Here is a 27,008-nt window from a genome sequence, read left to right on the forward strand (position 1 = left end):
TCGCCGTAGACCTCCGAGAAATTCGAGACCTTGAGGTACGGGGTACAGGTTCGATTCTATGGTCGCGAGTGGACTTGGGAGCACGAGTCTAATTCTATGGTGACGAGAAGACCCTGGAGTATGAGTACAACCCCATACTGCGGAGAGGAAACTGGAGTACGAGGTCCCTGGAGAACCATTCTTGAAGTCGATTCGGCAGATTGCTGTTCACTGTACCAAGATGACATTAATTTCAAACTTGCCAAAATTTTGAATAAACCAAGTATTCAAAGTACATCTTCACTTATTGTAAATAGAACCTATCATCCTGTACCAATCCCTAGCTGTTTTTGCCTGGGAAGCGCCTTGAGAACTTCAATTAATGCTCTTTTCAAATAACAAGTTAGTACGGGCTATCTTGTATTGGTACAACAGAAAAAGTTCCGTCATGATGGCATAAAGGTGATGAATGTGAGATACATACGACTGTTATAGAGTAAAATATTTTTGGGAGTGAAAGACTTAACCAAGACCGTTACTGACCCTCTGGCACATCTTCAAGCACATGTGGAATTGTACATTTGCTCTGAATAATTTCATTTTCATCATTAGGACAATACTGTGGCGTGCTGAATTCAGTTAAGTACACTGAGAAGAAAATTGAAATCTACTGAATTTCATAATCATAATCAATTTCATAATCCCGTTTTGTACAATAGATTACCAGGTGTTTTTGTGAACGGTAAAGATTCACAATTGTGTTTATTAGAGCTGACGAGTTGGTCAGTCCTTCCTCCCTGTCTGTTTTCGTCACGTATAGCCTTGCACAAGGTCTGAGAGTGAGTTCACTTGACAGCTTTCATGTAAATCACCTGAATTATTTCATTATTTATATTCAAATACCGGTACGTCTAATAGTTTTGACAACAAATTTCATGAAAGTGAGGTCTGTAAATAGTATCTCGTGGTATACATCTGTATTTTTAGGTAAAGGCTGACAAATTTCAATTCTACGTCGGTTCAATATGTAGCAAATAACAGCTTTATGAACTTTGAACCACCGATTGTATCCCGAGATTTTAGCAAAGGTTACTTCTGAATAAAGTGGTCCTGCTTTCTAAGGCTAGCAAGCCTGCTTCTTACACGGAGGCCCTCGGTTCGATTCCTGGCCAGTTGAGATATTTCTTCTTGGATCTGAGGTCTGGCTGGAGATCCACTCAGACTTCGTAAGAGCAATTGCAAAGCTATCTGTGACATAGTGGCCGTAGTCTAGAAATTCAAGATAAACAGCCCAGAGTACTCGTTGCACTGAATGATCTTCAACTCGCAATTTACTGGCCTTCAGGATGAACAGCGGTCGCCTGTTAGGCACAGACGCAAGGCCGTAGCGCTATCTATACTTCTAAATAACTCATGGTGGTTAGTTTTTACCACCGAAGTAAGGGCGTGGCTCAATCCCCAGCCAAAGTAGGTGAGGTTTTTAAACTGAAGGGTCATGTCTATGAGGTTGGAATTTACAGTATGGCTATGATCATGTAATCAATAATAAGGCAGAACTACAAGCTTACTTCCTCGCGGTTATCCTTTTTTTATTTTCACCGATGTGCGTAATATACCACTCTCTTGATGGAATCTGCATCTAAATTGATGTAAGGAGTGAAGTTGTATGTCTTGATGGTACCGACATTAGCTTCAAGATCTAACTAGAAATTACGTGACAACTAATGTGAGATGCAAGATAAATCGTAACTTATCATAGATTTGTTGCACATTAGTGATATTTTGTATATTTGGACATTTTTTATTAATGTACGTTCTTTGTAACCATCAAACAACTCTCGGATATCATCCAATTTGGAAGGTTTTGATTTCAGTACAAGATATAATGGATGTTATACTGCGCACTATCAGATACATTTATACTCCTTAACGTGTGTGATGAAGTTAATTCAACATTTCAAATATATCATCGTATATTGTTAGTTGCGATGCAAGTAATAACCAAACCAAACCAAACCACATGGCGCAACAGCCCCGAACGGCCATGGCCTAACGAACGACCGCTGCTCAGCCCGAAAGACTGAAGATTATGAGGTGTCGTGTGGTCAGAACGACGAATCCTCCCGGCTTCCTATACCGGGGCCGCCATTTCACAGTCAGATAGCTCCTCAATTGTAATCACTTAGGCTGAGTGGACCTCGAAACAGCCCTTAGGTCCAAGAAAAAACTCCATGTCGAATAGAACCCGGGTCTTCCGGGCAAGAGACAGCCACGCTACCCCTACACGGCGGGACCGGCTACGATACAAGTAATAATCAAAATAAATGAGCCTATAAACTTCGTGATCTGTTTCATTTTAAATACAACTAGTATTTCGTTCATATCTAAAAAATGCAAAGCAAATTCATGTCCATACAGGCCATGAAGACCCCTGGAGGGGTGGAAGGTAGAGGCTTCCACTATCCGTAACCTCGACACTTGATGAGGTAGAGTCGTTGTGGAAATTTCGTTTCTTAAATTTTTAGCCTTCGTGAGAATCGAATCCACGTCTTTCCGAGTGAACCAAGAATATCTACACATTTACTAGACAAATTGGGAGAAAATAAAACATTGTAAAAAAACTCGAACAATATGTAACAGCCTTCATTAGGAAGTAGAGAGACCGAGCTCGATAGCTGCAGTATCTTAAGTGCGGCCAGTATCCAGTACTCGGAAGATAGTGGGTTCGAACCCCACAGTCGGCAGCCCTGAAGATGGGTTTCCGTGGATTCCTATTTTCACACCGGGCAAATGCCGGGGGTGTACCTTAATTTAGGCCATAGCCATTTCCTTCGAACTCCTAGCCCTTTCCTCTCCCATCGTCACCATAAGACCTATCTGTGTCGGTGCGTCGTAAAGCAACTTGTAAAATAAAAGGGAGTAGAGACAAACTTTGTAGCAGATTAGTTGGTTTTGGTTGAATTCCCTAAGCAGTTCTGCATTACATTACGTGCTAAGGCTGCTTGGATCCTCAACAGCTCCGCCAGCCACGGAAGGTTATATACTGGCCACTGGTGCCATGATTTAGTAGCTCTTTTCTTGCCTGGTGAGGCACGTGATTACAGTCCTGTACGAATCCTCTTGGTCGGTGTTCAAGTCCCAGCTGATATATGACATTCGTCTGGTCAAAATTCAGTGTGAATTCTGCGGTAGTACTAAGTATACTCGATCAGCTGGAATTACATTCACACTTGATTGGACATCCGACACATGTTTAAGAAATATACGCTCCCAATTCTCGGGGTAGTTATCACTAGGTCGAAAGGAATGAGGTAATATTATTAACGCTACAGGAGAAATACATATCTGTGAAAAATTTTGATGCAACGATCTTATTCCTGAGCCAACTAAATTCCAGTTAAACCCTGCAGTCCCCAGAAAATATACCTGAGATGCGAACTTTACTACAACGCATGCTATTATTACATTCAAAAAGATAAATATTTTAGTCTTATAACTTCAGGTGTATCCTCTGCTCTCATTGCATAGCATAGAATTGCTGATACATCAAATTTCTGACCATGATGCATTTAGGTATTTGTGTTTCATTAATTTCGCCTATCCTCATTGGTTTGAGTGCTCGCCGAATAGTAAATAGTGCTGTTAAACACTTCTTGCTTACGTAAACAGTGTTAATTAAACAGGCTAATATTTGCTGCCGCTATCTGGATACTATTTTATTGTGTGCATTTATTATCACAATTATATGCCGATAGAGTATATTCAGTATTTCCACTTTCATGTTCTATTACGAGTTTTATTTTCATCCTGGGTTTAAGGGCAAGTGAAAAAATTGTAACCATTATATTTCATATGACATTCCTCTGGTTAAATAATATCATCGCCCTATGTACACTATATTACACTATAGCTGATGTTCAAATACCACACGGCCGAGTTAGTATTGAACCCGACATCTTAGGCTCAGAAAACCAGCTCTCTAACGTATGAGCTGCTCAGTCCGATCTTACAAGGCGTATTGCTGTTCTTGATATGTTACTGGAACTACTTCTGTTTATGCGTGGTCAGTTTGTGTGTTATTTTCTGTTAACTTATGTTTTTCAGTAATGATTTAGTTAAGAAATAAAACTTACATCCTGGAATCAATCGGCAGTATGTATGTATGTATGTATGTATGTATGTATGTATGTATGCATGTATGTATGTATGTATGTATGTTCAATTCTCAGTCCTAAGACTGGTTGGATCCTCCACCATCAGCTATCATAGATGGTCTAGACATCAATGAAGAGGCGTAGTAGGGAAATGAGGAGTGAGGTAGTTTCCCATTGCTTTCCTCACTGAGCCAGAATTTGCTATTACATGTCAGTCTGCCAAGCCCACCGAATTGCATGCACCAACCAACCCTATGAGCAACATTTTCACACCATTCATAGCAGGGATTGGCTGCATAAGGGATGGCATTACTAGCATCACTCATACCTCAGTCATTTTCATACGAGAGAGACATATCAATGAAAGTAACAAAACTGCTCTAGCCTATACCAGAAGACATGCTACACTGTAAACACTACGTCGCACCAGCAAAAGAATCGACATGATAGTAGTGAGAACGATTGCTTATACAAGCACATGCGAGCAAATGAAGGAAATACACAATGAACAGATTGAGCTAAGTTGGATATGGTCTCAGCGGATTGTGTTGCATTTATTGTATGGCTCGACAGGAGGAATAATTTCGTGTGACTGTTTCTAGATTGGTGCAGCCCTTGTAAGGCAGATCCTCCGGCGAGAGTGGGTAGCGTCTCCCTCGTACGGAATACTGCGTAGTGTGGTAGGGCATAGTGCTGTGTGTAGTGTATGAGTTGGAGGAATGTTGTGGTCAGAACAAACACCGAATCCCCCAGCCAAGGGAACTTTCTTTAATTTGCTGTTAACTGTTAATTTAATGTTAACTGATTTTTGGGCCACCCTGTGTGAATGTATGCATTTATTATCCTCAACAGTCATACTGAATTTACTTGCCTCTTAAGTCCATGATTAAGTGTGCACCGAATTCATCTGACTATTCTGAATGTTTTGCGGTGATATTCATTATACACTGAAGGAAGATGGATGACTAGACGAAAGATGTACTTTGTAATAAATGATAATCACCTGGAGGTCGAAGAGCTGGAATGCACACACGTAGTATGGCAGTCCGATGAAGCAGAGGGTGTTGTACTCTATGTGAATGAAATGCTTGTACAGAGGTCGAACGTGATTGTCCTCGACACGGACCTTACACTTCTCATCCAGAAAGGGGAAGTCGTAACGGAAACCTGAAGAAAACCACATAGTAATACAATTAGGAATCTGGAGGAATACAAACATACATTGTAACTCTATAAAATGTAAAAATGATCATTTCAAGTCGATTTTCTCAAATTTCTTCACATATAACATGGATGGGTACCATTAGTTCATGTTATTCGAAAATACCTCCAACCTTTTCTTCAGTCGTAACACTCATCGAAATATTTTCCAAAGTAATAATTTAAAACAAATTCTCATTCATTGAAATTCCTAAGTCTGATTTCGCATAGAGAAATAATATACCATTTTCTTCTATTAGTGCTTTTTTCCCCACACCTGGGGTAGCGGATTCGAACCGTGTAATAAATATGTGGATCTGGCCGTTTTACGGCCGGATGCCCGTACTGACGCAACCCTATGTGGAGGGATGTAATTACTACTGCGTGTTTACAGACACCCAGTTCCCGAGCCAGAAGAATTACTCAGATGTGATTAAAATCCCCGACCCTGCCTGGAATCGAACGCGGAACCCTCTGAACTGAAGCCTCAATGTTGACCATGCACCCAAGGAGTCGAATAGATGGAGAAAAGTATATAATATTCCTTAACATCCAGAATTCACTTTATGAAGAAGTGTTGTACAGCTAAATACTTTTCAAGATGCATCTGCAGTCAAGCACAAGCAATTCACAGTTAACGTAATATAAAGGGAGAAATATAAAACGATGAAATGTTTTAACCCTTAGTTACTATCATGGATTTTATGACATTAACTCCATTAACTCTATCCTCGGGTCTAGTGTGATCCGAAATATGTCACTGTGTGAATCCAAAACAGTCCGACTCGTTGGCTGAATGGTCAGCGTACTCGCCTTCGGTTCAGAGGGTCCGGGGTTCGATTCCTGGCCGGGTCGGGGATTTTAACCTCCATTGGTTAATTCCATTGGCCCGGGGGCTGGGTGTTTGTGCTGTCCCCAACATCCCTGCAACTCACACATCACACATAACACTCTCCTCCACCACAATAACACGCAGTTTCCTACACATGGCAGATGCCGCTCACCCTCATCGGAGGGTCTGCCTTACAAGGGCTGCACTCGGCTAGAAGTAGCCACACGAAATTATTATTAATCCAAAACAAAAAGAACAAATAATGGAAGTATTGCAGAATTATTACTCTACGATTGTTGGACTATGGGTCCTAATATTTCTTTAATGTTATAGAAGACTGACCACTTTCCCTTGAAATAAGTAGATGAGAAAATACCTTCGGATATTTTTATTGTGAAGTTGCAGCACTTGTTTAAAGTGGTCCTCGTACGAAGCCACGAGACCTCTTTGTGAAATAATGCACTTACTCTTTAATCCAGACGTACAAAAATTTTATTTACATGACACATCAACAATACAAAAGATCTTTCAACAAAAGTGAAATCATACAAATACAGTGAAACCCAAACTTTTTCCTCAATAATGTTCTCACCAGGAACTGCTAAAGGCAGTGGACAGTTCTCTTCCTCTTGCTATTGTTGTAACTATTACAACACAGATATTTATTCAACAGTCTTGAATGCAAATGAAGCCTGATGAAGTGTCCCTCTAAGGTTAAGTCACTTTACAAAGGATCTTTCTCTTCTCATTGTGAGCACATTCTTCTCCTGAAGAATCCCACTAACAGATGCCATTCATATTTTTGGCATTCGCATGGGTGACAGTCATATTCAACATGTCCTCATCAAAAAGCAATTGCCAAAAATCTACAGGTTAATTAGACTGAACTAACTTTGTTTCCCCTCTGGGCTAAGGCAACTTTACCTTGATTATACTATGCTGTCTAGTTTTTGAGCTGCAGTGCTCCATTTGAAACGATATTTACCGTATACATTTATCCCTTTGGCTGATCTAATAACTTTTGTCACTGTGTTCCAGAATCCTGTCCATCGGCCTGTTTGGGGCATATAGGAGGAGTTCGTTGTTCTGGAAGATCTTCACTCTGGCGAGAATTACTGTGTCCTGGAAGAAACTGTGATATGTTATTAGCATCTTCATCCTATATTTCTTGTTCGCTCTCAGGATCATGTTCACTAAACACACACTCACCATCACTAAGTTCGTCTACGTCATCATCATTAAGCCACTCATCAATATGCTTTTCACTCATTGTACAAACATTCGGTTTAACATCCAATTAGAAAGTGAAGTATCAAATATGTTAACACTATCCTCGGGTCATTCGTGACCCGATGTATTTCACCAGCTCAAATCATAATTTGCTGATACCGAATTCTGCTAGTAACTGGTAAAGTAAACAATTAAAAAGGAATACCTGCGGCCACAGCAATGTAAAAGTAAAGTGCACAAAAGTATAACGCCATGAAAGTCGATCGGGTCGTTGCTGACCCGACGATAAGAGTCGAGGGTTAAGTTCAATAATATGTTCATATGGCTCTCTAAAACTTCAGTTCTCAATGTTAATATACTACAAATTAAAGAACTTAATAGGACATTTCATGTGTTAGTAATTAAAACTCTCGTATAATCCCTTGAGTAAATTTTAATCTTGTCCACTGTGGCCTAACTTTCGTTGAAATTATAAACTTCACTAACTTGCTTGCCGTAAAATTCTGATGAGACATAATAAGTGGCATCGCCACCGGCCAATGCACATAGGGTTTTTGTAACGAAAGTTATATAAATGTGGTTCGAAATTTAAGTAAAATTGATGAATCTGTGGCTATGATCACGATGCCATCAGTCATATAAAACTATAAGCTTGGTTATTGCCCACCTACTAAAATCATTTCGGCCATTTGATATTTGATATTTCTCAGGAAACATTTAACATCAGTAAAGATGCATTTCAACACAAAGTACACTCTTTATGGAATTATATTATTATAATTTTGAAACTGAGCTTGAGCAAGTGTTAGAAAACGTGGTCAGAAATATTATTAATGGGGAGTCCGAAGCCTTGAAGCAACCTGAGACACATTCTCAACAACGACGCAGACATTCCGAGGCGTCTGCATACCAAGCCGACCAATCAATGGATTGAACTACGATTCCTTCAAGGAAGTATCAAGAAATATAAATAAATAAATATTATTAATATCGACGTAATCTGGGCACTAATAAGGGTAGACCTATGGGGTCAGCGATTTTGTTCAAACTTGGGGAGGTAGGTCTACTTAAAAATAAAGAGACACCCTCTAAAAGTTATATGGCATTGGTCTTCATTTAACGAGAAAATAGCACTGTTGGCAATTTGTTTGCGACTGACTGCATCACCGCTTGTCGAGTGGTAGGCATCCTTCACTTCTACACGGGCGTGGCGGTTTGGAAGCGCGTAAGCGTCTTACTTCTACTCTTTTATTGTCTCATGCCATTTTCTCTTTCTTTCAACTGTTATCTGTTCCGTTCCATGAAATACACAGATTAAATATAAGCAGAACCCCATGGCCAAATAGACCCGAAGGGCGCTGGCTTTCCAAGCGACCGCTGTTCAACCCGAAGGCCTGCAGATTACGGAGTGTCATATGGTCGGCAAGACGAATCCACTTGGTATTCTACACTGGGGGCACTTTCTCACCGTCAGATGGCCCCTCAGCTTTAATCGCATAGGCTGGGAGGATCAGTCCTCAGATCTAGGTAAAAATTCCTTAATGGCCAGGAATCAAACCCAGGACCACCAGGTAAGGATACAAGTTGTATAATAAACTCGTTTATTATCGTTTCACCTTGCCATTCGTTTCCTTTTCATTATTGTCCAGGAAGACTACAGAATGCAGGAGAAAAGTGACAAATTGAGGCGTTGACATGGAAAAGGTAACTAGTAAGTGAAAAAAAAGTCGAAATTTCCTTTTGTCATGGAGAAAGTAGGAAACGCTCTTACAAATGACATGGAAAAGGTAGCAAGTAAACTGGTATTATAGATTTGCTTCTACCATTGACGCAGGATGGGACTTGTGTTAAGTTCACGAGGTTTGGCATGGAGACGGTATAAGTCAGCCCGTGCCTCCGGTGGAGTTAGGTATAACCTTTGCCATTTGTTGACTGTCAACTGCATGCAAACCTTGTTAATAGCTATTATTTATTTATTTATTTATTTATTTATTTATTTATTTATTTATTTATTTATTTATTTATTTATTTATTTATTTATTTATTTATTACTTTCTAGACATGGTGGGGCTCAGGCTATGAAGCCTGCTATTATGCCAAACCATACAATTATTCACCTGCATAAATATAATATATTGGGCAGTATAACTACTTAAAATTAAAAGTAAATTTAATATATTTAAAACTAACATAAAATGTAATTTAACTGAAATTTAAATTATCATAAAATTATTTTAACATTATTAAATGAATTTATAGTATTTAATATTATTAAAACCAAATATCGAAAAATCTAAACTAATCTTGCATTCAGTTTTATTTATTTAAATTTATAATTAACATCTGTGGGCGCTTCTTAGAATAAATTAATCACGTATAAGTAAAATTTTCAGCACATTCTCATGAATAGGTTTAGGTTACATATGTCCCCAATTTCAGCCGAGAGAGAAATCTAGGAACGTATGGTCACCGGTACAAATGAGTTGTTAAGCTGCGTTTACACTAGCGAAACTCCCTCGCGAAAGTCGCTCGGGCGAAACTTACTCGCTTCGAGTGAAATTTCGCACTACTAAAAACAGAGCGCAATTCAGAGCGAAAAATAGCGCGAGTGAGGTGAGTCGCCTTCTACAAGCCTGAAAGCTTCATGTCTGGTTTTGCAGCCAACATGGAAACTTGTTTTGTTCTTCCAGCCGCTGCAGTCACGTTTTCCATCATATCAATGTCAGTTTTGATCAAGAAAGGCGAGAAGAAAAATCGGTGACCTCGACGATGGTGGAGCAAACAATTATTCCTTGGAAGAAGCCAATTTGGAAACAGCCTTGTGAAAGAAATGGTACAGGAACCCATTGATGATACAATTAAGAACTTCGTCCGCATGAGTACCCAAGATTTTGAACATCTCGTTTCACTGATTAGTCAAAAAGTTGAAAAAAAAAAACACAATATTCAGAGAAGCAATAACAGTGAGATAAATGTTGGCGGTCACACTGCGTTTCTTAGCAAGTGGTGATTCGTACACAAGTATGCAGTATTTATTTAAAATGTCAAGGTGCACAATATCAAACATAGTCCCAGAAGTTTGTGATGCGTTGATTAAAACACTTCAGGATTATATGAAGGTAAGGATAAAAATTAATCAAATTTAAAACAGCAGTTCGACTCGTTATTATGTAAGTATTTAAAAAAGTCAAATGAACAAATAAGAATGCTAATAATTAAGAATCACACAAGATTAATTCAATTTAGAAATACATTTTGTAGCCAAAACCGCACCCATTTAAAAAAGAACGTTTGATATATTTGTTAATTTTTGTAGATCAATACAAAAAGGGGTAAAATACCAAAAAAGAAAAAAGTAATGGAAGAAAAAATCACAAACCAAGTGAAATTATTCACAAGCGCAATAGCCCATCTAAATATGACGAATCCAAATGTTCAGGGCTTGTGCCTTCTGAACGTGGTCTTGTCTGCCCACTAATGGAAATACTGAGTGATGCTGGACCGTTACTCTGTAGGCGTTGGGAGCCATATATCATACCCATGTCAGCTTCATAAATTATGTTCTCAATCGCTCTTTTCCCAGTTGCAAATGTGCGAGGGTCTTATTTTCGTATTTTATTTGCCAAGTGCAACGCATAAGTATGGTACGGGTCACTTGATGTACTGACCGATGATTGTAAAACTTGCAGTGCTGTACTCATAATTGCTTGAGTTTGATCTTCCTGCCCAACTCTTTTGCCTTTGCGGTCACGTTTTACCGATGGAGGAGCAAACGTGTCATCTTGTGCAGTGGAACTAGGAGCAGAATTCATCAGAGAAAGTATCTTTTGTGAAGCAGGAGTATTCTGTGACGAATTACCGAGTGTCGGGGTGTCTACATCAAATGAGCGGTTATCAGTCCCTTCCTGAGGTTCCTAAAACAAAAAAGAGTCGTTGGTCATTAGTGGAATGTGACAATTAATAATAATAACGATTAAAGAAGTTTGAAACAACGGTAGTGCAGGATCATTTTTTTTATGATTTTATGGATTATAGTGAAATAAATTTGGTTATATTTTTAATTTTTTTAAGATGCCGTCTTCTACTGAGTAGTGGCTCCAGATTTCCAACGAATTTGAAAAAAATGTAACTTTCCTCGCGTTATTGGTGCAATTGATGGCAAGCACATCACCATTCAAGCTCCCATTAATTCAGGGACGGAGTACTATAACTAAAAACATTTTTTCTGTGTCGTTATAACTGGCTTATTCGATGGAAACTGTAATTTCATATATGCTGCCGTTGGATGCCGGGGCCGAATATCGGATGGCGGAGAATTAAAAAAATACAGATCTGTACAAAAAGTTAGAGAACCGAAATTTGGATTTACCTTCCCCAAAACTCTTTCAAATACCGTACTGTATGTAGATGTGCCCTACATATTAGAAGAGAAGGCATTTAGTTTCAGTGATTACACTATGAAGTCATTCTATGGGAACCCAGCAAGTGGTTCGCCTGAACGTATATTCAACTACCGTCATTCGAGAGCTCGCCGAGTTGTTGAAAATGCTTTCGGAATTTTCAGTGCCGTTTTCCGAGTCTGAGAAAACCAATGCTATTGGACCCACAAACAGCATTAAAAGTGACAATGGCTACTGTCTAATCTACACAATTTTCTACGCAGCAGCTCTTCATCTGGATCATATGAAAACCCCGGCATGGTCGACGTTGACACGCGTCGAATAATCACATAAGGAACGTGGAGAACTGATCAGCCTACTGCACCTTTCCGGTCTATTCCCAACATTCCGCGGAGGTCATCCGAACGTGCAAAGAATATTCGAACTCATTTGGCAGATTGTTTTGTGTTAAATAACAGTTTGCAATGGCAAAACCTATATTAATGAAATTATAATGCATTGATACGAAGGTACTTACTGTCGTGGTAGCTGTGTCCAAAGTTGCATTTGGGGTATCCCTGCTCCTCAAGAACTCTATATTTTGATATGCAAACCATTTTTATTCGTGTATCTCGTCAGTGTGTGGAAGAATATACTTTCTTGTGTTAGTACTACATATCGTCGCTGCCGGGACAAAACCTCCTATGTGAAATATTTTAGCTTAGAAATTTGGCCGGTAACGTTCTGTCATCTAAGGTGCAATATTGTGTCAAGATGGTCAAGGCATTCTCGCTCTTCATAATGTATGTGCTGCGGGTCAGTATATCTCCAAAAATATTATCACATAGGAGGTTTTGCCCCGGCAACGACGATATTTATTTGCTACTTAATCAGTGTTATTTATAGCACCTTTAATAAAAACGTAACGAAGTACTAGTTACATTATCTTCTTTTTACAAAACCTATTCCTATTTATTGCGCCATAAACATAGGTATCTGAATTAACTGCTAAGGAGGCGTGAGCGGGAATACATTTTTGGGGTAGGAGATAGAAAACAATGTAAATTAGAATTAATGCTAAGTAGAAGAGGGAACCTCAAGTACATGATACCGTTTTCACGTTATGGCAAGGATGAACATTTAGTTATAAAATATTGGCATTAACAAGTATATAATTACACAATTATTTCTTTAAAAGACATAGATGACCAAAAAATATCAAAATGACCAAAAAATTAAAAAATTAACAGGCGAAAGTTGTTAATAAGTCAATAAGTTGTTATTAACATACACTGACCGGCACGATAAAATCTGAAATATATTTTATGACGCTAATATACTGTATGATGATGAAATGTTGTAGTACGGTCCCATTGCGAGCAAACAATGAAGTGTCGACTGTTGATTGCTCAAACTGGATTGTTGATTGCACTAGCCTCAATTGCATTGCATTTTCCCTCGCAAACTGGATGTAAGCCAATAATGTGTTCCCGCTCTCATAGCGCTTATTGCTGTGCTTTGAATTGTTCCCTTTTCAATGACACGTGTTTGCATAGGATGATTCCTCAACACGACATAGCAGCATTAATCAGGAGCTTGTCTGAAAGATTGAATGTCGTCATTGTTACAAGAGGTGGCAATACACGTTTTTGAAGATGCAAACAGATGTCTCCTAGATCGTCTTCGAGGTCTGTGAAGTGAAGTGTGAAGTGTATAAAATCAAAACAGAAGTGCATTTCCTTCATGAGCTTACTAAAAGTTTCCTTGAAATGTGCATCTCAGGCTTAATTTGCTTATAATCGTCTTTGTTCATTGTTATTTCATTGAATTTCATTGTCAGGCACCTACATGGAACCGTACTGAAATATGTCATCATCATATAGCAGATTAGTGTCATAAGAGTGTCATAAAGTTATAATAAATGTAAGTTTTTGTAAGAAATTGAAGTGTTGCGTTTTTCGTGCCGGTCAGTGGATGCTTGGATGCTTCGAAATAGGTACAGGTAGGTTCAAATAGTAATGAAATGACACAATTTTTCATTATAAACCAATAGTAATTCCTTACCTGATCCATATTGACTCTGCTCTGACTTTATTTCGATCTTTCGTTTCGATATGATCCCAGTAGCGCTTTCATCTTCCATTTCACTGTAGAAATAGGAATGTTTGGTTGATAACTAATTTCCTTCCACGCATCTTCCCCTTTATTGCGATTGAAATAGTTTTGGTTTTTCGGATTCCACATAAAATCTCGATTTTTGTAGAGCTCGATGAGCTGCAAGCACTATTCTTGATTCATCTCACGCGCAACTATGGGGACCACGTTTACACTGAGCGAAATACGAGAACTTCAGTCTGTGAGAGTATTCACTTGGCGATTTAAATATTACCTTATATTTCAAATCATCACGTACGAATATTCCGACTCCGCTTCCAGGCTTTCCCTCTCTATCGTTCCTAACTAAAGTGTATCCACTCATTTTAACTAGTGCTGACGCAGCCATGACTCTGAAATCATTAGAGCATGCTATTTCGGAGAATTCTGGGAAATGTGGGACAATTGACATGCGCTATTTGTAGGGAAGTAGGTTACGGCGCAAGGATGTCTTTGAGACGGTTAGCGGTAGTGTGAGAGGGGCTGGCACGACGGGATAATGACCTGTCTGGGACAGTAGCGAAAGCAGGCTGAAATTAGAAATATTTGTTTCCTGATTGCTTCATGCTGACAACTTGAAAGTTAAATAAATAATTAAATAATTAATTAATTAAATAAATAAATAAATAAATAAATAAATAAATAAGTAAATAAATAAATGGATAAATAAATACTGAGAAGTACCTAATACAACTATAATATTAGTACCTAAATCGAAACTACAACTATGTGGAAAATTATAAAATTAACTTAGGTGAATTAAAATGACTATTGCAGAGAATCTGCTCATGACAAGTGAATATTGTTCAAAGCTAAACGATTAGTTATGGCTATTTTACGGTTCCCTTCTTTAATATACTGTATACGACCCCATCTCTAGACCATACTTTCTGGATGGTAAATTTTGAGACTGCATCCTGAAGAAGTCGGAGTGTTGCTGGAGTCAGGTCCTCGCAGATGGTTTTATTGGAGGCCATAGGTTTTTTGTTCATGAACATATCGTTTCTCTTGCGGTATGATGTTAACTTGACAATTATAGGTCGCGGACGCCCGTGAGACCTATCAATGTCATCCACAAAAGGACTGACCTCCGATTTCTTTCGCAATGTCAAGAACTAAGTTTTCAGTGTTCTCGTCCGTAGTTTCAGGTGTACCGAACACACGTAGGCACTGCCTTCTTTGATAATATTCCAAATAGACAGTTTCATCCCCCAGTTCAGTTCAAATCAGTGATTATTTTGTCCCGCTCTTCCAGAGCTCTCATAAGTTCTTGAATTACATTCGTATTAAAATTAATAGTCTCCTTTAACTGTTCAAAAACTGACTTTGATATATGGTCCTGGATGAGGTTGGCAAGCGTGCCAAGTGTCTGTTTGCTGCTCAGCGCTTCCTGTACGACCTGCTTAACTGTGACTTCCATTGGCACTTGCTTCACCCTTGCGTGGCATTATTAACACGGCAGTGGTCGCGTGGTGAAAGAATGCCTCACTTCTCGAAATGAAGTATGTTCATTGTTCAGTTGTTGTGCTCAGCTTCCTTCTCCTCTAGTATTCATGTGTCAATCCATTCTCTTCCACACGGCATGGTCAGTTTTAGTTAGCCGACCACTAGAGAATAATTATTTTTGTTCTTACTATGCAGTTGAGGGATTTGCTCAGCACGCGACCTATAGAGTTACTACATTATTAGAACACAATAATGTATCTCCAATGTGTTACTTTAAATGTCAGGGTATACATTCACTAGTGATATATTGAATATTGTAGTTATTCAATGGCTAATCCGCAAGAAGAGCAAATCTTTCAACGGATGGATGACGTGAAAGAGAAACTTAAACAACTAAGAAATACGGTTGGTGGAAGTGATTTAGCACAATTTGGTGCCAAATTGGCTTATGACAGTGAAAGGGAAGGGGAGAGGGACATTGTAAAAAAAGTGATCATGATACTGATTCAGGGTATCGGGTGAAGAGCTGGAAGAGGAGCAACGTGCACCAGTGCCGCGTTATATTGGAAAGGACAACTGCACGGTGTGGGGCATCCATTGAACATCAAGCTCATCGAAGGAAAGGCACATCAACCTCAGATAAACATTAAAATGGCACAGATAAAGGGTGAGTACGAACGAGAATGAGATGCCTAGTACGCATAAGGAAGGATTCTTTGCTCGTTTGGTCTTCTTTACTTGACTGCAATTTGGAAAGTTTCGTATACAAATGCAAAGGGTTTTTGGGCATCAGACGGCACTGCACCTGAACTTTCCCGCGAAACTATGCCCCTGAGGCGTTTTCGTCCAATTTTGTAAAAACTGTGGCATCGAACAGGTCGGAGACGACTATGATGAATGAACTGTTCCGGTCGAAAAGACAACGATTATAGTCTTGAAACGGTAACTAAAATCTGTAATATTTTTGTTGTCAGTTACAAGTTGTCTAATTTTCATGGGGTATTTATATGTATAATTTGTACAGTGCATTACTTTATAAGCAAATCCTTGCATTGCATTGCTTCATATTCTATTTCTTGATTACAAATTTTTGAAACAAATACGCTATAAGTCCACTTCTCGAGAAATATAAAAAAGAAAGGAATTAAACAAAAAACAAACAACAACTGAATCGATTTTAACATTGGTTGTGAAGAGAGCGAAATGTTCAGCACGCGTAATTGAACAACTCAGCGAAATGCACATGATGCGACCACTTTTGTAACTTGTAACAGAACGACACATCATAATTCTCATTCTTGAATATTATGCTGGAAAATGACGCTGTAATAAATGGTGAACTACTTGTGTTCATATTATATGATAAGGAACATATCCATGAACACATCCATTTCATTGACAGATGCACTTGATTAAACTAGTTAGAAAAACATAAAATTTATCGGGTGATGGAAACACTCAGACGCGACCACTTATGTGCCAACAACCACGCAACCACTGCCGGTTTATTTTATTAAATTTTTGCCTTTTGCTCTCACTAATCACTTCACTAAAACTCACTTGGAACCACTGCACTGGTAGAGGTGATGTAATACACTCTGAACTTCCACACTACGGAAATTTACCGCTAAATTCACGTTCGCTGCGAGCCTCGTATTCTGCGTTTATGCACTGTCCGCCATAGTTATATTTCAGTTGACAGAATGTCTCCGAACCCTGTTCCATTCAAAATGGTAAGTCGATATTGCCAGCATCTTGACATGTCTTTCATACTAGTTCTTTGTTTTTATTAACATGTATTACGCGTGCCCAACCATGGTCCCAAAAGAAGTTGCGGAAATGATGAGAGAGGCTGAAAATTTTCAACCATTTAATTTAATCATATGCCACCTGGGAATTTTTGCGACTTCACCACGGAAAGGAAAAACTATTTCAATACTCAACACCTTAAGATTAGCCCTGTGAGCCGAATAAGTATTTCATGAGCTGAATTTCCATCAGCCAAGACAAGGCAATCATTCAAAGAGAACCGAGGAAGGAGAATAACATCCTCAAAAGAGGGCGGTCCTTACAGCCCTTACAACCACTTGGAAAGAGACCAACCATCAGCGAATCGAAAAACAAGGAATTTTTGGCGATGCTGGATTTCTTCGATGAAAAATATCTTGCGTTATACCGTGAAATTTGTACTTGTATCATAGGCGTCAGCTGACGAACTGTTTAGACAGTGAGTTTTCATAATGTATTTTATGGCATAAATTGTGCGTGAAACATAATTAACACAACTTTGTGTGTTAAATTGATAAATGGATAACTCCTTGATTTTACATGATATTTGTTCAATATCATTTGCTACACTACTTTTCTCTTCTCCTGTAAAATTAACTTTTTATTACTTACTACCTTTCCCATGTCAATGCCACAGTTTAGCTACACTCATGTTAATAAAAAGGACACCTTGAAAGACTAGGGATAGGAAGCTCATATTCACAGGACATGTCCATTAGTATGTTCTACAGAAACCATTAGCATTTCAGTCATCTAGGTTCAGCTTGTGTGCTATTGCCTAGTAGGCACTGGTCGTCCATGGGCACTGATAACTTGCTCCATGCGTGATGGCATCGACGCGTATAAGGCGCGAATGGCGTCCTGGGGTGTAGCCATCCACGCTGCATTCATCTGGTTCCGCAGTTCATCCTTGCTGTTTGGCATTGGGTCACAGCGCCGAATCCGTCGTTTGAATATATCCCCACACATTTTCGATTGGCGACAAGTTCGGTGATCGGGCGGGGCAAGTCAGGGGTCTGACATCCTGTGACAATAAGCAGCAACATGTGGTCGGGCATTGTTCTGCACATATATGGCTTCTGGGGTGTCGAGCAGAAAGGGTGTGGCTACGGGTCGCAGAATGTCATTCACGTTGGTCAAACTTGTCACTGAGCCTTGGACACGCACCAACTGTAATTTGTGGTTGTACCCAATAGCACCCCACATCATAAGGACTTGAGTTGACTCTGTACGTCTTGTGCGAATGCAGTCAATGTGATGCCTCTCCTCCTGTCCGCGGGGAACCAAAATGCGGCCATCATTTTCAAACAAAAAGAAACTGGATTCATCCAAGAACACTATCTGCTGCCATTCCTGTCCCCAGCGACGTCGTTCCATACGCCATTGCTGTCTAGCATGTATATGCACATTAGTCAAAGGAAGGCGGAGAAGTGAACGACGTGCCGGTAACCCAGACCGTAATAAATGGAAACGGACTGTTACTCCTGATAGTGTACGATGTGTTACATTGTTCCACGGTTGCGCCAGACCTGAGGAGAAGTTTATATATATTTCAAAACTTTTAAAGTTTATAGATGTAAAAATTGGTATTTAGAATCTTCTTTAAAAATAAAGAACACGTTTTTTTTGTTTTCGGAAAATTCCAATAGGAAGGGTGGAAAGTGTGAAAAATAGGTTGAATGTCTATAATGAGGCTACTTATATTTCAGAACCTGAAGATATTACAGACCTGAAAATTGGTATTTGGGATCCACTTTAAAAATTAAGAAAAAGGTATTTTTTCGTTTTTAGAAAATCCAAATAGTGGGGGGTGAAAAGGGGTGCGAATTTTTAAAATGAGGGTTTCTATATTTCAAAACTTTAAGAGTTTACAGATGTAAAAAATTGGTATTTAGAATCCCCTGTAAAAATAAACATACATGTATTTTGGTTTTCGGAAAATCCCAATAGGAGGGGTGAGAAAGGCGTTGAATGCCTTTAATGAGGATACTTATATCTCAGAAACTGAAGATATTACAAAAATGAAAATTGGTATTTGGGATCTCCTTTACAAATAAAGAAACACTTTACTTCTTTTGAAAAATCCCAATAATTTGGGGGTGGGGGTTAAAAGGGGGGGTGGATTCTTAAAATGTGTGTATCTATATCTCAAAACTTTAAGAGTTTGCACCTGTAAAAGTTGATATTTAGATTCTCCTTTATAAATAAAAGAACAAGTATATTTTTAAAATCCAAATAGGAGGGGTAAAAAGGGTGAATAATGGGTTGAATGACTTTAATGAGGATACATATATCTCAAAAACTGAGGATATTACAGAACTGAAAATTTCTACATGGGATCTCCTTAAAAATAAAGAAACACGTTTGTTTTTGTTTTTAGAAAATCCAATTATTGGCTGTTAAACAGGAGTGACAAATTTGGGTGAATATTTTGAAAGACCATATCTTCAGAATATATGAGAAACGTAAATGTTACAGAAGTAAAAAGTGGTATTTGGAATCTACTGTAAATGTAAAGAAACCTAGGTGATTTGTTTTTGAAAACTCCACTTAAGGGAACTAAAAAGGGGGTGAAAGACTAAAATGAGAATTTATACTGTATATCTCAAAAACTTAACATGTTACAGAAGTGAAAAATGGTAATTTTAATCTTAATTAATCTCTCTTAAAATAAAGGAACGTGTATTTTTAGTTTTCAGAATTATCACTTGGGTGGAGAGGGGGGTAAAAGTGACTGAAAATAGTGTTGAATTCTTTTAATTAGGCTACTGATATCTCAAAAATGAATATGCTACAGACATGAAATTTGATATTTGGAATCTGCTTTAAAAGTAGGGAAACATGTATTCTCGGAAATTCCAATGAAGGGCGGGGGGTTGAATGAATTTAAAAATTAATTGACTTAATTGTATGAGAATACTTACATCTAATAAAAACTAAAGTTGTTACAGACGTGAAAATTGGTATTTGGATTTGCTTTAAAAACAAAGAAAAACGCGTTTTTTTTGGAGGGGGGGAATCACTTGGGTGGCGGGAGTGAAAAGGAGTTTAATTCCTATCATGAGGACACATAAATCAAAAGCTGAAGAAGTTAGAGTAGTGATAATTGGTATTTAGAAGATCCTTTACTACCACGGAAACAAGTTTTTGCCGGAAATTTCATTTGGGGGGGGGGGGGGGGGTGGACGTGTGTGAAAGGAAGTGAGAAAGAATTAATTATTTTTATGGGGATACTTATATCTCAAAACTGAAGGTGATAGACGTGAACATGGGTGTTTGGAATCTTCTTTAAACATAAAGAAACACGCCTTCTTTTAACTTTTGGAGGAGAAGTTAATAAACTTAACGGACGGTGGGGTGTGAAATGAGGTTGCACAGGCGGCAGCGTGTCGGCCTCTCACAGCTGGGTTCTATGGTTCAAATCCCGGTCACTCCATGTGATATTCGTGCTGGACAAAACAGAGGCGGGACAGGCTTTTCTCCGGATACTCCGGTTTGCCCTGTCATCATTCATTCCAGCAACACTGTCCAATATAATTTCATTTCATTTGTTTTTCATTAATCATGCCCCAGAAGAGTGCGACAGGCTTCGGCAGCCGGAATAATTCCTTTTGTCACCGCTAGATGGGGCTTTATTCATTCCATTCCTGACCCAGTCGAATGACTGGAAACAGGCTGTAGATTTTCGACGTACTTATTCTGATCATAAACCGATCATTTATAATCTTTCCTTTGTTCGTTTTCAAGAGCCATCTTTTCCTTCGGAGGACGTTCTTAGATTACAGTAGGTTCTCCTGGCATATAAATAAAAATTTAAACACATTTGAAATATACGATAGGAATGAGATTGGCCATCCAATTGTTCACCTCTATAATAAGGTCAATAATGCACGGAAGTATGTCATTCGTATCGCCAGAAATCCCACACACTTGCTTAGGCGCGACAATCGTGCTGGTCACATTGTCAACAATGACACTGGCAGCAGATATAATTTACGCCAAGTATCGGTCTTGCATCCTGCTGTGGGGTCCAGAACATCAATAATAATAATAATAATAATAATAATAATAATAATAATAATAATAATAATAATAATAATAATAATAATAATAATAATAATAATAATAATAATAATAATAATAATAATAATAATAATAATAATAATAATAATCTGGACCTTCGTCAAACGTGCGGACTGCGCTGAAAACGGGTCCTGGACGGGTAATGACTATGAATGCAGTCCAACCGCGGGTTCAGTACCGCCAAGGCACCCCAGACCTCAAGGATTTGATCCTTATTAAAAATGCTTATGGGAAAAGATTTAGGGACCCAACTGACCGGGTGGAATACCTGGACCTAGCCCGGGAGGTACAAAATCATTTTCTGGAAAGAAAGATTAAAAAATGGGAGGAAACTTGCCTTAATCTGTTAGAAAACGAGTCATATCGCGAATTTTAGCGGATTCTCTCCGAAAATGAGTCAGATCGCGAATACGGTGGATTATACATAAAACAATAAGCTTCAGTGTAATGTCGTAGTGAAGCACGGGTATCTTACTAGTTTTATATATATAGATATGGGGCAAATAAGGCAATGACATTTTAGACGTGGTCAATGGCCAAAATGCCTCGAAAGAAGCCACTATTATTTGCCAAGCCCTTTTTTTTCGGTGTTTAGAGGTCATGAAACTTGTCCGGCTCCTTGACTAAATGGTCCGTACAGTGGCTTTCAGCTCAGAGGCCCCGCGTTCGATTCCTGGATGGGTCGGATTTTAACTGTATGTCTTTAATTTATATGGCTCGGGAAGTGGGTTTTAATGTTCGTCCCAATCCACATTTCATCTACACACAAATTATCACATAGAAACGTACAATAGTGATAACATCCCTTACATGGGGTAGGCGTCAAAAAGGACCTCCAGCTACAAAATTGGGCCAAATCTCAACATGCGCCAACCCCAAGAAATAGGGGAATAGGCCAGGAGGAAGTTGTCATGAAACATCAAGATCCGTCAAAATCCGTGTTTCCAGCGTTTGCACGAATGCCATACTCCCTTCACACACACACACACACACGTATCATCGTTGGAAAGTAAAAAATCGGACTGAGACCAAGCAGAACGGCTGCGGAGACTCCCATCTGCAAAACTACATTACCTTAAGTCCCTCCAGTTTATGCAGGTTCAAAATTGTGGTAAGAATGTTGACCGTTTTCATAAATTGAATTGTCCTCATTCACCTTATCGCTGCCTGTGATTTTTACATGGTAATTTTACTGTTTGGAGATACACAACCCAGCAAAGTCGTATGACATAGCCAACCTTTAGACATCGGTAGCCCTATCTGATCTCTCTGCGCCTGAGTACAACCTTGAGTTCATGCTGGAGAATATAGACTAAATCATTAGCGCCAATGTCATTGTAATGACGCAAATTACTATGAATGTCTGGAACGATCACAGCTGCGAATGACACTACCTTACGTTTGGGCAGGAAATTTATTTTAGGACTACCAAGAGATTCCACTCTTGCCAGCTGCCAACTGTACTCCATGGCTCTCCGGATCTAAAGTGGCTAAATCACGCATTGCTATTGCTGCGTATCCAAATTACCAGGAAACAGGTTCAGTTCCCAGGGCGGTGGACTATTCATTCGCTTTATGCCGTTTACAATGGATGTGATATGGCCACATACCTACTTTAGCTAATGAGTGCATTTATATTTGGTCCTGAAAAGAACCGTTTTCATCGGATGATGCTTAACAGGTTGGGTATGGCATGATGGTCTGTAGGTTAGAAGCAGGGTGCACTGCATATTCAGCGCACAAAGTGTTCGAAATATTGACCACCATTGTTTATACAGATTTCAGCACGACGTTGTAAGGACATTCTTGCTCGTTATAACACGTGAGGTGTAACAGCTTGGCATGTCTCGGTTATGAGTTGCCGAAAATGACCAGGATTTTTAGGTCTGTGCTTCACTATCTGCTTTAAGCGACCCCACAGGAAAAAGATAAGGGGCGTACGATCGGATGATCTGGACTAATATGAGCATTATTACGGACAGCGTCCAAAACAACGTCTTCAGTTAGAGCAGACATTATAGAAGCATCTGTAACAGCAGGTACCTTTCGGAGTGTCCCAATTGACTGCAATCGGCATTCAAGGTTTCGGAACGTATTGGTAGTCTTCAGTCAAGAAATCGCTCGTGATACAGACATTGTGAATTCTCCTTTGATTCTCCAAGAATTAGCAACATATCAACGTACTCGTCTCAGGAATACGTTCTGAGTGAATTAATAATATTCCGGGATGTGACCTGGTAGGTGTGGATAAATAATGTCTGTCACAATGGGTCAGTATCTCTCATAATAAATGTTTCTGGTTGGATCAAACTACTACACGGCCGAAGCTCAGATACCAGTGGCGACCAGCACATCACCGTCTAAGCCACAAATATAACATACATGACACACGCTAGAAGTGCAGTACTGAGCTACTGCCCTTCCACATCGGAAGGTTAATATCCGCGCCAGAATTCTCAATCATGTTTTACGGCTTTCGTTTAACTTTATACCATTATAAATGACGTGGCATAATCTATTAATTCGATAGTATTACGGGCACATATCTTATTTCAGGGAGCAGTAAATTGCATTTTTGCACAATGGTCCGTAGGATTGTGAAGGGAAATTGTGCATCACCTTTTTCGTCTTTGCTAGGAAGGATGGTGAGCAATGTCGATCATAAGGAGACATTATATCAAAACGGACGGGGAGGCCACCCGTTACGTTACATCTGACTTAATCTCAGTATTTGATAAGACTGAAAAGTGTTTACTTAACAAATGCGCATATTAGATATGTTGTTCAAGGACGAGATCAATGCTCTAATTCGAAAAAGAAATCCGCGGTTCGGAGATCCCAGGTTCGAATCCCAGCCCTTAACATAGGTCATCTTGAACGTGAATTATTTACGAGTAATTTTATATTAACTCCAGCACAATGCTGGGAAATTCACTCAAACTCTAGATGAAACGCTCAAGTGATAACGTCATCAAATACATGAATTAAATAAGTTTAACATATCAATCAGTGGCGGTACTCTTACCTGTGCAGTAAAGTACAGTGTCGATATCAGCTGAAGAGCCATCCTGGAATTCAGCAGTCCACTCTGTTAGACACTTCACATCCGGCTTTTGAGTGACATTTGGAGGAAATCGTGTAGCAATATGCTCTTTCAAATGATGACTCAATATGACCTGTGAGAAAGTTACGAGTTTAGGAAATTTGACTTGAAAATAAAATAAATTAAACACATAAACAATATACTGAGGCAATTGAGAGAATTAATAATGAAATATTAATGGCACTTTCTAAATCATAATGAAAATTTTAACACCTATGTTTACTTAACAGATACGCATATAAGATATGTATGTTGTTCAAGGACGACATCAATGTTCTAATTCGAACATGAAATCCGCGGTTCGAAGAAATATGAACCCGTGACCATTGAGTCACAAGGAGCCAGTCCTAAATTCATTACATGAGGCACCATCTAATTACAGCGCGCGACGTCATGAGGAGCCCTAGTTACATTTTATTTCTGACCAGAGACGGCACGTCGAGAAAAGGTGGGACGATTCTCATACTCATGCAACATGTCACCCACGCGTGTAGAATGTGCAAGAAAACCAAGTAATTTGGTGCGGAACTATTTTTGTTGAAATTCCATTTTAAGAAGAATTGGCGGCGAAACCGCTGTGGTAAACGTCAGAAAATCGTAAGTGAAAGAATTTCGTCATTTGTGGCAAGGACTTCAGGCCGCTAAGCAGCCCAAGAAGGAAAATTGTCGAAAAGACGTGCTTGTTTGTTTGAACTCTGTTACATCGACCAAAATATAGTGCATAGCATATGAGTTAATTTAACGACTCAGTTTGTTAAGAGAAACTCTTAATGCTTATCATCAAAACCGCTACTGAACTAAGCAACTATGTGTTATGTCATAATCAGCCATAATTACATTTTATGTGAGAAATCAATCAATGAATATTCAAGATAAACTTAAATATTATAATTAAGCGGTCCGCCTATTCAATACAATATATAATTTATTATATCTAGTACATGTTTCGTCCCCTAAGGGACATCATCAGCTAATATTAATTTACATTAATATATCACAAATAAATAAAATTGGAAAGACACCTTAACATTTTTTGACATTTAAAATAAGATCTTCTGTGAGATGAAAGCAGTGTCATTAAACTTTGGCGGTAAATGCGGATGGCATGAGAGTGGGAGAGAATTTTATAAAAGCACTCCGCGCCACTTGCAAATCTCACATTGTTTCCAGTGAATTTGAGGCGACCGCACGTCATTCAGACTAATATCTTTTTTTTTTGCTAGTTGCTTTACGTCGCACTGACACAGATAGGTCTTATTGCGACGATGGGACGGGAAGGGGCTAGGAGTGGGAAGGAAGCGGCCGTGGCCTTAATTAAGGTAGAGCCCCAGCATTTGTTTGGTGTGAAAATGGGAAACCACGGAAAACCATCTTCAGGGCTGCCGACAGTGGGGTTCGAACCTAATATCTTCCGAATACTGGATACTGGCCGCAATTAAGCGAGTACAGCTATCGAACTCGGTTATCAAAAATTTATTGAGTCCCCAGAAGGGAAGGCAGTGTTGGCCAAAGATGGCTATCTAAAATCATCTCCAAGTGGAGAGAGATTATCAGTCAAATTAACGGTATTCCCATGTGGAACCGTCAAGTAAATTCACGTCCAGGCAACAGACGGCCATTATAATGCCGACGTCCTGCAGTTAAAATAGAAAATATAATTGTCTTACTTTATTGCGTGTGGGGATCGGTGATTTGTCGAACGTGTTCGGTTCGCGACGAAGAGAACGTGTGGAGGGCACTTTTTTGTTTATTTCATTATTTCCATGTGAATGGTACCAAACATAAACGAAAGAAAGAATATGATTTGTATAACCACTACAGTATCTGTCGAGATGGCTAGATAAAGACTGAGAGAGGCTTGTGGGCCTCTTAAGATTTAAGCCCACGTACGACTTCCAGGTATTTGCTGTAGACTATCAATTCAGTCAATCTCTACTGGTATGCATTTAGGGCAGTCGCCCAGGTGGCAGATTCCCTATCTGTTGTTTTCCTAGCCTTTTCTTGAATGATTGCAAAGAAATTGGAAATTTATTGAACATCTCCCTTGGTAAGTTATTCCAATCTCTGAATTCACTTCTTATAAACGAATATTTTCCCCAATTTGTCCTCTTGAATTCCAAATTTACCTTCATATTGTGATCTTTCCTACTTTTAAAAACACCACTCAAACTCATTCGTCGACTGATGTCATTCCACGCCATCCCTTCACTGACAGCACGGAACATACCACTTAGTCGAGCAGCTCGTCTCCTTTCTCCCAAGTCTTCCCAGCCCAAACTTTGCAACATTCCTGTAACGCTACTCTTTTGTCTGAAATCATGCAGAACAAATAGAGCTGCTTTTCTTTGGATTTTTCCAGTTCCTGAATCAAGTAATCCTGATGAGGGTACTATACACTGGAACGATACTCTGGTTGGGGTCTTACCATATTTATATGCCCTCTCCTTTACATCCTTACTACAACCCCTAAATATCCTCATAACCATGTGCAGAGATCTGTACCCTTTATTTACTATCATATTTATGTGATTACCACAATGAAGATCTTTCCTTATATTAACACCTAGGTACATACAATGATCCCAAAACGAACTTTCACCCCATCTACGCAGTCATTAAAACTTAGAGGACTTTTCTTATTTATGAAACTCACAACCTGA

The 27,008-nt window shown here is 39.0% G+C and overlaps 1 protein-coding gene across 1 annotated transcript in view; it reads right to left on the minus strand.

Moving 5' to 3' along the window:
- Fmo-1 (Flavin-containing monooxygenase 1) overlaps nucleotides 1-27,008 on the minus strand; it is a 401,881-nt gene that overhangs the window by 48,477 nt on the left and 326,396 nt on the right. Inside the window, exons 5-6 of the mRNA XM_067139395.2 lie at nucleotides 24,271-24,421; nucleotides 5,137-5,300 (exon numbers count right to left, since the gene is read on the minus strand). Of these exons, the coding sequence (XP_066995496.2) occupies nucleotides 5,137-5,300; nucleotides 24,271-24,421 (315 nt within the window). The remainder of the gene's footprint in view (nucleotides 1-5,136; nucleotides 5,301-24,270; nucleotides 24,422-27,008) is intronic.

The sequence above is a fragment of the Anabrus simplex genome, chromosome 2 (genome assembly GCF_040414725.1).
Source record: "Anabrus simplex isolate iqAnaSimp1 chromosome 2, ASM4041472v1, whole genome shotgun sequence".
NCBI lineage: Eukaryota > Metazoa > Arthropoda > Insecta > Orthoptera > Tettigoniidae > Anabrus > Anabrus simplex.